Source organism: Vanacampus margaritifer, chromosome 18, assembly GCF_051991255.1.
Source record: "Vanacampus margaritifer isolate UIUO_Vmar chromosome 18, RoL_Vmar_1.0, whole genome shotgun sequence".
NCBI lineage: Eukaryota > Metazoa > Chordata > Actinopteri > Syngnathiformes > Syngnathidae > Vanacampus > Vanacampus margaritifer.
This window is the reverse complement of record NC_135449.1, coordinates 13,994,454-14,007,200: the sequence shown is the minus strand read 5'-3', so window position 1 is coordinate 14,007,200 and position 12,747 is coordinate 13,994,454. Positions and strand designations below refer to the sequence as shown.

The following is a 12,747-nucleotide window of genomic DNA, read 5'->3' as shown; positions in this document are numbered from 1 at the left end:
ACATCTGAACTCACAATCAGCAGAACAATTTAAGAAATGGTATTCAATATAATTTTTAACTTCCCAACTTTGGACATTTTTAACCCGATAGATTCTGACCAGATAGACAATAGTAACAAAAGAAAATCTCCAACTGCTCCCAAAGTGTCCATTTCAGGCTTCATTAATCTTTTTGTTGCAAGTTTAAGATGAGCTCAATACTGTTTCTCCAGACTTCTGTAGTATATGTGGACCAAAGGTGTTCAATATTGAACAACTACGAGTGGAAGACAGGGTTATGGAAAATAGGGGTAGCATTCAATGAAATGTAAAATAGTCCGATAAATTATTAAAATGCATACCTCAGTGTCAGACCGTGGAAGCACTGCCTCAAAAACAAGATTATATTATAGAACAGAGCAGGTCTCTGTCCTTTTCACTTATGCAGGAATGCAGAGTTACTGGCATCATTCTTTCTAGTCCATGCGCAGTGAATATCTTGCTGTGCGTCATCACAGTAGCCTGCCATTCTGCACTAAATTATTTTCTATTTTCATAGAAAGCCAAAATGTTAAGGAAGAGTAGATGAACCGGTGTCAGGAAATACATGTTACTTGAATCAGTCACTGAGTTTGTGTCTATTTGCATAACACAAAGCCTCTGCCATTACCTCATTCACTCCCAGCCATTTTCACTGAAGCAACCCACTTCCTATATTTTTATCTGTTTTCGTTTTGCAGCAATAAGCATTACAATATATCTAAGTTTCATCATTATTCAAAAATCTGTTTAAAAGAGCTTTTTTTGCAACATGGCCATGGTTGATCTCTTTTACTCTGCTGCAACCTGCTGGCCGTTTTTTGTAATAACTACCATTGCTTTGAGCGACCTGTTCAGGTCAGAGGCTGCATCAAAGCCTTCTGTATGCGCTAGCATAAAAAAAAAAAACATTTTAAAAAAACAACATATAAATATACGTTTTTGGAACCATGGCAATATTTTAAATTAATAAAAACATTTTTATACATTTTTGAGAGCAAATGAGTTACTATAAAAATATTTTTGGATATTTCATTCTGTCTGTTGTGCTAGGTGGTGCAGCTGGAAGAGCTTTTGACTGTGCGTCACTCAGTTTTTGTCATTGGAAACGCCGGGACTGGAAAAAGCCAGGTGTTGAGGTCACTTCAAAAAACCTACCAGAATATGAAACGTCGGCCCGTGTGGGTGGATCTTAACCCCAAAGCTGTGACGAATGATGAGCTTTTTGGCATCATCAACCCATCAACCAGAGAGTGGAAAGACGGTGACCAGAGATTATTTCATATACTTTTTTGTCAAATCTTGAGTTGTTTAATGACCTTATTTAACCAAAACACATGTATATTGTATCTCACAGGTCTGTTTTCTTGTATCATGCGTGAACTCTCCAATATCTGTCACAGTGGACCTAAGTGGATAGTTTTGGATGGAGATATTGACCCAATGTGGATTGAGTCACTCAACACAGTCATGGATGACAACAAGGTGTGACATGTCAGTTGCAGATGACGCGGACTTTATATAAAAAAAAATACTACTAGTTGTAGTAATATAAAAAACTAGTCTTATGACAGCAAAAACATGTACTAAACAAATAAAATAAAATAAAATAAATACATAATCTTTTGTATTTATTTATTCATAATATAGTGTATTTATTATTTATGTATAATTTAATAATAATAATTATTATAATAATACATTTTACTTACCGTATATAGCACTTTTCTTGCAAAGATGCAACCCAAAGTGATCACTTTTTTGCATTCATTAAAATCTTAACTGCACATTTGGAATCAAGCTCAACCTCCTGAGAGACTTTTTGGGCAAAAGAGAATTACAAAATTCTATTTGGCTTGTGATGAAAGCATAAATCCGCATTTCAGCGTCGTTCTGAATTAAAAATGGTCAAATGTTGACTATATTCCTAAAATAGAAAAAAATGGACTAGCAATTTTGTTAAAAATGAATAGTAAAGTTTAAATCGAAGTAAATCTCAAATCACACCTGGGTTTGTCACTTGGGGTTTATTTGCTTCAAGAGGTTTTAAAATATTTGACCTTTTAAGCTTCAAGCCTACAATAACGTGTTTTTCCTCATTTACTTTAAAAAAACAATCCTGCTCATTCAATCGGCATATGTGAGACAGTTGAAAAAATTGTTCACAGAAGTAGGGTTATCAGGTGAAACATAGGGGCTGTTAAAATTAAAGCATTAACTCCGGAGATTAATTTAATTTCAATAAAGCGTTTTAAAAAATAACTCAGTTAACTAAGTGTGCAACCAAACTTGGAGGAGTCACCGGCGGAAGAATAAATATGGACTATCAGTAGTTTTACTCTCTGATTTTCTTGCTTGGTGCGTGTTGGAGAACTCTAAAACAATTTGCACACTTTGCAGGGGCCAATTTCAAAACCACATTAATTTCACGTTTTTTGCGTATCACATCAGAGCAAGATTCCCTGCTGAAGTTACCTCCGCGGGTACACACAAAACAATGGAGTGTGTGGCTTGTGAGCAGAACTAAACCTGTAAGCGAGAAGTTCTGAGAAGTGTTTAGTAGAAGTATTTTATTCAAAGATCAGAGAAAGCTTTTAGAACAGTCTTTAATTCTAAATATTTTTCTTAAATATTACTTTCTATTTGATTTCACATTAATTCCAAGATTTTACTCAAGTAAATATGTTACAAGCTTTGGAAAAAAAGTAGAAGCAAAAGTTGAAAATTTTGATTAGTTGTGATTAATCACACAATTGTACATAATTAATTGTGATTAATCATGATTAATTATGTACAATTGTGTGATTAATTAGTAAAAAAAAAAAATTGTTTGACAGCACAAGTATAATTGTGGATTATCCGCATAACACTGATATTGAACGTTATGGTGACTGATCGTATTGCCTAAAGGAAGCACATACAACGAAAAAAGAACAGGACTAAGAATGCTTCCCTGCGGAACACCAATTTCAATATAATTACCATATTCACTATAATAGCAAACGTCAATGTATACCATGCATAAATATAGTTCCTTCTTGTGTTAGGTTCTGACCTTGGCCAGTAATGAACGGATCCCTCTGAACTCAACCATGAGACTGGTATTTGAGATCAGCCACCTTCAGACTGCTACACCAGCGACTGTATCGAGAGCAGGTACAGTGCACGTTAAATCATTGCTGTTCACTATTCAGAAAAGGCAACTGCTATATATCAATACTCCAACTGAAAATTAGAATAAAATGTCTGAGATTTGAGCACTCCATGACCTTTTGACTTCACACAATTACAGCAGTACGAGTACAAGCCATACAATCTCAAAAACAAGATGTTAGCATTCAAAAGAAAATAGGCCATTATTTTTAGCTGCTACACTGTTAAGCCATCGCTCAAGTATAAGAGGAGGTCACATTAAATAATCTTTCCAATCACCTTTAGCAAAATCTTACTTTTACAAATAGCTTTCTTTTTTTTATTATTATAATTTTTCGTTGTTTTTACAAGCCTTCATCTTTATTAGTCATGCAAATATTTTCTGAATCGAAATACAATTTTAGGAATCTAGTGTCATATGAATATACTTTTGGTAAAATTGTGTTTTTCATACTAAGAGGCCACGGATGCTTGGGGATTCACTTCAATTCCAGCTCATGCCCATTTAATCACAGATGAAACAATTAATCAGCGGAACAATTGAGTAAAAAAATCAATTTATTCCTTGAGCCAAGATGCGCAAACAGTGAATCTAACTTGGTTGCACGTACAATGACTGCTTTGTGAATTAAAGCTCCATCTGTTCCACTCACTTCAGGAATCTTGTACATAAACCCAGCAGACCTCGGATGGAACCCGTTGGTGTCAAGTTGGATTGACAGGAGGGAGGTGCAATCAGAGAAGGCTAACCTGACCATTCTGTTTGACAAGTACCTCCCCACATGCCTGGATGCCATGAGATTAAGGTGAAATATGTCTCTAATTGCTTATTATCAGTATAATGGAAAGCCTGCTTTCCAGGATGTCAGCATGTGGCATTACATGGGCTTGGAGTGTGCCAGAGTTGATGTGTTGTGACTGTGAACTGACTAACAACACTTGGATTCTCATTAAATGTAGCAGAAGACAAATATTTTACTGTTGTTTTCATGACAGTACTATGATGTCAAATATGAACACATTTTTGACACTATATTACAGAGAATCCCCATAATGGTGATTTGGAGCAAGCCATGCAGCGAATAGTGAAATTATGTGAATAATTGATGGCCTCCAAAAACGGTTATAATTACTTATAGATGCCACAAGATCAAACGAAATGAAACTCCTTAACTGATTTCAACATAGCTACTTGGCACTGAGATGCCGCAAAGTGGCAGCAAAGCATTACTGTACATGAAGTGCCTTAACTCACTTTAATGTAGCTCCCTGGCACTTTTGCTAAGTTCAGACCGCAAACAAAATAATGAATGTCTTGCGTGATTTTGTTCATGTGGGTTGCTTCAAGTGGAGGAGAGGGCTTCCTTCAATTGTCAATCTGGTGACAGGTGGTTGTGTTGTTACTTCCACTGCTAAATGCTATCTTGGTTGACATTATAACAACTGCAAACAATTGGTAGACTCACCAAACTTCCTTGCTCCCCATTCTCCAAGCCATGTTTTTTTTTGTTTTGGTTATAGCCGCTATCGGAAGCTAGCTTTGTTGTGTACCTCTCGGTCCCATAGACCACAATGATATACTCCCACATTGTTTGTTTCACCATGGTGTATGTGTCTGTTTTTTGTTTTTTTTTACTTTATTTAGTTGTTATGTCTGTTGCGTGTGACATAGTAAGTACGTTCTTAACAGCAATTGGCTAAGTGTGCGAACTGCATTGACCATATACGGAGAGCTTAGCTCGCGTTCGGTCTGACATGCCAATGCAGAATATGCTGAGGTTAATTGAACACTGTAAAAAAAATAATCAAAGTCTAATACTGTGATTGTGAAATAACATAAAAATACTTTCTCATAAAAACACTTTTTACAGTTTTTAACTCAAATTTCAATAAGATTGTATGTTATATACCAGTGTATGACAAAAATAATGTGATTAATCTTTTATGAAACATGGCCAATAACTGTTGAAAAACTAGATATTGGGTTTAAAATTGCAACAGTTTACTGTTAGAGTAATTCATCTATATAGCATTTTTCCACCTTACGAGGCTCTCAAACATTTTGACTCGTCATTCACCTTCTGAGGACACAGCATTAGGAGTTCAGTATTTTGCAAAAGGGCAGTTCAACACCAAGGAGATCAAACCCACAACCTCAGGGATACCAGACAACCACTCTACCACTGATCCATGCTGCCGATGTTATTTCTAATTTAGATTTCATGAAATGTATACTTGGTAGTGTTGATTCCTCAGCAGAGGCAGCATCCGTAAGTTTTCTTTGCGTATTATTCACCCTCTTAAGCTTTCTCGTTTCCCTATATCTCATTAGATGTCCTTTCAAAATAAATGTTAATACAATAAATTGTAATTATTACAATGAATGTCCTAGATTATATGACATTACAGAAATTGTAGCTATTTTCACTTAAAAAAAATAAACAAATTTTAACAATCAATTTATGGATTTCTAGTGGAGTGTTTTGTAAAAGAACAGAAATTTTGTGTGTTTTTACAGTTATAGTGATTTCATTTTATTTTACATTCAACATGTAAAATTAGTTTATTTTTGTAAATTAAATGATATTTTTAAAATAAAGAAAAAAAATGTGAAATAAAAAGTAAAAGTCTATTAGTACAGATTATTTTTTACAGTGTAGTACACGTTTGATTGTTCTTTTTCCAGGTTTAAAAAGATCATTCCTATCCCCGACCAGAGTATGGTCCAGATGCTTTGCTATTTGCTTGAATGCCTGCTGACACCAGAAAATGCCCCACCTGACTCTGCAAAGGAACTTTACGAGCTTTATTTTGTTTTTGCTGCTGTCTGGGCCTTTGGGGGAGCCTTGTTCCAGGATCAGGTACTGTTATATATACAGTATATAATATATATAATGTCTAGGCATATTAACAAAAAAACAAATCCTAAAAGGTTAGCTAGTGACAATATTATTCAAGCCTTTGTGGCTTTTATGCAATGCTCTCTATCAAAAAATAATTATAAGTGTATTTTGAATTGAAGAAATGGCAGTGAGAGATCCATACATACAAGTTGTAACATAAAACTGCTCCCTCCTCGGACAAATGGACTCTACTTTATTTTCCCATCACAGATACATTTAAATGCTAAGTGGTTTTATTGACTGGAGAGTTGGAAGGGAATGCAGGGACACAACAGCAAGTAGTTGAGCAGGAAAAATGGATGGCAAAGAACTGTCAGTCAGAAGGTGACGAGGCAACTGTACCTCGCTACTGAAGCAGACAAATGGATGCATAAGGCTGCCTGCCATCTTTCATTTGTCACTATTTAACTGCTAGCGCTGTGCCTCTTTTTTTATTGCTTTTATTTGTATTCTGATTTGTATTCACATTTGATTGAATGAAACACATGGATCCATGTCTAGTACAGTATATATCACCGAGAGGAAGCCATTATTGACTGAAAGCTCGTGTGTCTGTGTGAATAAAGCTGGTCGACTACAGAGTGGAGTTCAGCAAGTGGTGGGTGGCAGAGTTCAAAACCATCAAGTTTCCATCCCAAGGCACTGTGTTTGATTACTATATCGACAGAGAAAGCAAGAAGTTTGAACCTTGGTCCAAAATGGTGCCCAAGTTTGAGATGGATCCTGACATCCCACTTCAGGTACCATGACAACCTAAGATTGGTTCATGTTGGACAAAGAGTAGATAAAACGTTGGGGTCTTTAATGTGATTCAGCTGAATACATAGAGTGAATATATGTCCTTTATGCAGGCTTGTCTAGTTCACACGGCAGAGACCATCCGAGTCCGCTTCTTCATAGACTGCCTGCTGGAGCACCGTCGGCCCATCATGCTTGTTGGGAATGCTGGTACTGGGAAGTCCGTTCTGGTTGCAGACAAATTGACGTCACTGGACCCTGATAAATATGTGGTTACAAATGTTCCTTTCAACTATTATACAACATCTGCAATGCTACAAGGTATGAACGCCCATTTATCTGCTCTCTGCTGAAGCTGATTACTTTTGACTCTGATTTACATTTGAAAGCTAATCTCCGCTAATCGACACGGTACTTTTTGTAGTGATTATGTAGTGGAAAAAAATATGTTTTCCCCCCATACGACAGTATGTATATGATATAAGTCCGATTATTCAGTCTGTTTGCTCTGTTTTTTTCCAGTTTCAATCTGTAGTACACAGATGCATAAACCTGCTGTCAAATAGTTTGTCAAGCAATATAGCAAATATTGGATTTACATTTGTGGGGTCACATCAACAAAGCTCAGAATCGATGCTAATGTTGCTCCGCCAAAACAAAACAATAACGTGAAAGTAATAGGACATTGTTTCTTTATTATTCTCTGTTCTAAGTTTGGTTAATTATGTTTGCTTCAATGAAGTCTCATTTTAGTATTTGTACAGTTACATTGTTCACATTAAATCATCATATTTATTTATTCACTTATTTTGCTACCTTATATATTTAGTTAGCCACCCAATCTTAAGATCTTGTGGCCATGAATATGAGGGATGAGCATTGTATTATTCATTTAAATAAATCTAAAGGAGAGCAGCATGACATTATGTATTGCAACAATATTTGTGTAGAAAAGCAAATTCATTTGTAGTTTAGAAACTTAATACAGAATAACACTTAATCCGTTTGTTATTAATTTCCCCAGATTGAATCAAGTATGCAGCCAATATTTGTGTCAGCGTAACAAATTGAAATTTGGAAATTCATTGTGCTCTTCTAACATTGGTCTGCCTCACAGCTGTGTTGGAAAAGCCCCTTGAGAAAAAAGCAGGACGCAACTACGGACCTCCTGGCAGCAGAAGACTAATCTACTTCATAGATGACATGAATATGCCTGAGGTGGATGCATATGGCACAGTCCAACCTCATACACTAATACGTCAACATATGGACTACAACCACTGGTACATCTTTTTACTTTGGTGTTGCCATACAATATATGTAAGAGGTAGGGGTGTCAAAATTAGTGCGTTAATATTGAGTTAATTTAAAGTTCCTTTAACGCCACTAATTCTTTAAACGCGTGTAAGTACAAGCAAGTACTGGGGGAATTCCAGTCGCAATGCAGCAGACTCGTCCACATCAATTAATCAGTAATAAGTTTAATAATAATGCATTGATTTGTGGAAACTGCATATTTTACAATTTAAAAAATGTGCAGAATATCACAATTTACTTCATGTTAAAGATTAGATAGCTCTTAATATGAAAAGAAAAATGCACTGAGCTGTCACCAACGTCTTACAAATGCAATTATGCCATCTTTTTTCCACTTTTTTGTTAAAGAGTATGACGCTTAGAAACAAATATTTTATTTTACATTTAGAACATATATAAAAATGTGAGATTAATCGTGAGTTATCTGTTGAAGTCATGCAATTAATTACAATTAAAAATTGTAATTGCCTGACCCTAGAAACAAGTAAAACGTTCATTATACATCTTTTATTTTAGGGGAATTATTAGGAAGTCTCACATAATCTTCCCACAGTAGCAACATGTGATGACTTCTGCTAGAGTTAGATGTTATATGTATGTGATGAAGCAGGATTACATATGATTCTTATTAGGATATGTTTGGTTCCAAAGTATCAGCCTGAGACATGGTCAACCGAGTAGAGACATGCTCGAGCTATAAGGTTACAAAATTGAGCATGACACTGAGCTGTGGCATCCTTATTGACAAAAGTGTGTTGAAGAGGGCTTCTGTGAGTGTTAAAGCATGTTACTGGTGTAGCGATAAAGCACTAATCCACTCAGAAAACACAAATGATTCGGCAGAAATTGAATCTCTAGACAACAAATTTATTTAGTAAACACACATAACAGTCACAGCCTAACCTATTAATGAAGCAGAATTAAAATGTGAATAAAAAAAAACATGCAACCTAACAAACTAAGATAAAAAGGTAATGAAAAGGTGGATGGGGAAATTGAAGCGTTATGACCTGTTAATCCTTTTGGGTGAAGCCCAGTTCAGTTGGTTTGGATGCTGCGGGGTGTCGCTGGCGCACGGCTGGAATAGAAGTCCGTGTGTCGCTGGCGCACAGCGGCTTGGTACGTAACAGCTGTCGTGGAACCGGGTCTGATGATTGTTCTGTGTTCTTCAAGGTATGACCGTAACAAGCTACTTTTGAAGGAAATACAACACGTTCAGTACGTGTCCTGTATGAACCCCACAGCTGGGAGCTTTACCGTCAACCCAAGGCTGCAGGTATTCGTACGCGCATACACGCCATGGTTACATTGGAAATGTTGTGTTGTGTTTTGGTTTAATTTATTTTGGTCAGCATGAAAACATGTTTTACAATCACAACCTAACTTATATAAAATCAAATCATGTTTAACTCATTTGCTCACCAACACTTTGATGACTAGACTTTGATGCAGCCTCTGAAGTGAAGAGAATGATTGAAGCAATGGTAGTTATTACAAAAACAGACAGCAGGTGGCAGCAAAGCATACGAGATCAACCAGGGCCATGTTGCAAAAACTCTTTTCCCCAGTGTTTTAAACAGATTTGTGAATAATGATGAAACTTAGTTATATTCTAATGTTAACTGCTGTAAAACGGAAACAGATAGAAATATACTTTTTTTGACTAATGAAAGAAGAGACTCTAATCTTTCTTTTGGTTGGTTTCATGTTTTTTATAGAAATAGAACAGAATATTCCGTGGGCCTTGCAAAATCAGTCAAAATCCAGTAAAAGAGAGAAGTTCAGTGAAAATGGCTGGGAGTGAATGAGTTCAAAATAAAATGTTGTATGATACACGCATGTTTCCACCTGTTTCTACTGAATTTTTCTCTGCAGCGCCACTTCTCGGTCATTGCCCTATCTTTCCCCGGAGAGGACGCCCTTGCAACCATATACACGTCCATTTTATCACAGCACCTACAGAAGGATGGTTTCACAGCCACCATACGGAAGAGCTGCCCCACCCTGGTCCAGTTATCGCTGGCTCTGCATCAAAGCGTTGCTTCCACATTCCTCCCCACTGCAGTCAAGTTCCACTACATCTTCAACCTGCGAGACCTCTCCAACATCTTCCAGGTGGCGCATAGACAGCAAATGCTAGATAGGATAGGGAAATATCCATGTGGGAATTACTTTAGAAGAACATCCAAAGGTTAATCTATTCACCATAAAATGTCAGAGGTCACCTTAAAAATCACTCAGCACTGTAAAGTTATTCTGCTCTCCATTTTTATAGCTCCGCTTCCCACGTGGAAAGAGCCAAGTTACTGTCACAAATTTTCCATTTAAATGATTATTGATTTAATAGCTTTGCCCTGAAATCCAGAAATAAGTCTGAAATATATAATGGATTTTCACTCGCGCGGGTATTTCTGATGACTTAATGTATTTAAAGAATATAATATCAGGGCATAAAAGCTCAACAAGGGAGGTGCTTTCAGGGCAATATTTAAGTCAAAATATTCCACGCTTTCATGGAGGGCAGGCGCCTTGATTTAACACACTCCATTGTATAATTAATGCCTCAAGCCCCTTGGTTATAGAAACTTCAATTTTCATAAATCCACCTAGGAATTTATCAAGTTAGCCTCTGAAGTCTTATTATGAGAATATAATATATAAGTGCACTATACTATAGTCATCATTTTAATGCCCCAATTAAAAGTTGGTTAATACAATAGCTGAAACTTGATTACTGCAATTTCTGGTTAATATATAAAGAATAGTAACATCTATATAAAATGTATTATTATTATTTATTATTATCATCAATCCATCTATTCATTCATTTTCTTAAGCGCTCATTCCTCAATTATTATTATTATTGTTATTATTGATGGATTATGTATTTATTCATCATTTATTATTACATGTAAGCCAATTTATGAGACAGTCCTCCAATTAATACTACCACATAGGTCGTTTTGAAATGTGCCAAATTACGACCAAGTTTTAAGTATTTAAGTAAGTGTAAGTGTAGGTACTGGGACTCAAACCCGGGTAGTGTGGTGGGAAGACGACTGTCTAACCAACTGAGCTAAGAGGCCAGTAATTATTTACGTGTTGACTATGTCTTTTGTAACGTCAACCGTACTACAAACTCAGCCACTTACTAACCCCAACCATTAGTGTCCCATGTATACGACGCAACATGTACAACCTGATGACGAATTGGCATACATGTCAAGCACAAACACAAATAACTATAAGGCTGTTAGTTCAGTAAGATACACGTTGATTTACTTTACTATTTTTTCGCTATTTACAAAATATGTAACTCTTGGTCATATTTTGGTGCATGGTAAAAAAACGACCAATACGGTCGTATTTTTGGAGGACTTGCAATTTACAACTGATTCTCATTTGCAATGTTGACCTGGCTGGAGACAGCAGAGATTTTATCAATATCACCAATGTAACAATATTCACCACCAGAAAAGAGTTGTTTGTTGACTACTGAGAGCACCCTGCCGACCTGGCAGGCGGGGTGCGATTCTTAAACAGTTTTGTCATTCTATAGGATCTGGACCTTCTCCTTATAGCTCGCCATAATATTAATAACCTAGCGTGATAAATCATCAACCCTAATGTACATTAATTAATAAATAGCAATTCTAGTGGGCACATACATCATAAATAGTACTAGCTCAACTATAATGAATTTTCAAGTATTTATTATTTAATTATAGAAAATGAATGAAAATTAATCAAAAGTCATAACGTCTGTAATATCATTTAACAGGCAGAATCTAAGGATATGGTCAATATCAAATACAACTAAAGTGCTTCAACTTAAACAAGTGGTAATACACTAAATCATTAGGAGGTATAAGCCATTTTATATTTCACTTTAATACACATCATTGACAGTTATTTTAAATCCCTTTCAAGACACTTAGTGTTTTACATCGTCTCATTTGCATGTTACATTTTGCAGAATAGACATATTGTTTGCCAAATGGCAGACTAATGACACTCATTAGAGAAATGAAGCAGCTGTGCTAATGCTATGCTAGCCTTTCCCGCTTCGGTCACCTAACCGTTGGAATTGGTTCTCTATTCCCACACTTCAATTCATTAGCATTATCATCATAATCCTGACTGTGTAAGAATATCATGTTATTTTCTACATTTACATACACATTTTCCATTTATGTGGCAACATTTAACTCCATCATTTCTAAGATGTTAGTTCAGCTTATTTACTAGATACAATTTGTCAAAATGAAATTTGATTGAATAAAAAACAAGCATAAGAACATCAAATGTCCTAAAAATGTGTCATCAGGGAAATATTGGAGCTTACTTGCAAATTATATGGCAAAGTTAAGTTCGATAATGAGTTCATATATTTTAAAGTTGACGATGCTAAACTTTGAGATTTGACATAATTAGCTTCCCAGAGCTAGAGCCCTAATGACCCCACGAGAAGTTAGATCACATAGTTGAGTGGTGGAACAGGCTTGCACCATGCAATCTAACAACCACTCTTAGCACACTTTGAGAACATTTTAAAACCAAGTGAGGGACTATTAAAACTTATTCTGAGTTTTTCTGTCATACAGGATGTTTGGAAAGT

General features: G+C 35.9%; 1 protein-coding gene across 3 annotated transcripts in view; it reads left to right on the top strand.

The window, feature by feature from the left end:
• dnah9 (dynein, axonemal, heavy chain 9) overlaps positions 1 to 12,747 on the top strand; it is a 195,707-nt gene that overhangs the window by 73,265 nt on the left and 109,695 nt on the right. For 2 of the 3 annotated variants that reach the window (XM_077551042.1, XM_077551043.1), the window contains 10 exons: positions 1,072 to 1,282; positions 1,376 to 1,503; positions 3,066 to 3,174; positions 3,830 to 3,977; positions 5,858 to 6,032; positions 6,641 to 6,814; positions 6,926 to 7,133; positions 7,930 to 8,095; positions 9,303 to 9,405; positions 10,005 to 10,244. In XM_077551042.1, coding sequence (XP_077407168.1) covers positions 1,072 to 1,282; positions 1,376 to 1,503; positions 3,066 to 3,174; positions 3,830 to 3,977; positions 5,858 to 6,032; positions 6,641 to 6,814; positions 6,926 to 7,133; positions 7,930 to 8,095; positions 9,303 to 9,405; positions 10,005 to 10,244 — 1,662 coding nt within the window. Of the gene's footprint in view, positions 1 to 1,071; positions 1,283 to 1,375; positions 1,504 to 3,065; positions 3,175 to 3,829; positions 3,978 to 5,857; positions 6,033 to 6,640; positions 6,815 to 6,925; positions 7,134 to 7,929; positions 8,096 to 9,302; positions 9,406 to 10,004; positions 10,245 to 12,747 lie in introns of those variants that run through there. The other variant, XM_077551044.1, reaches the window with a different exon arrangement.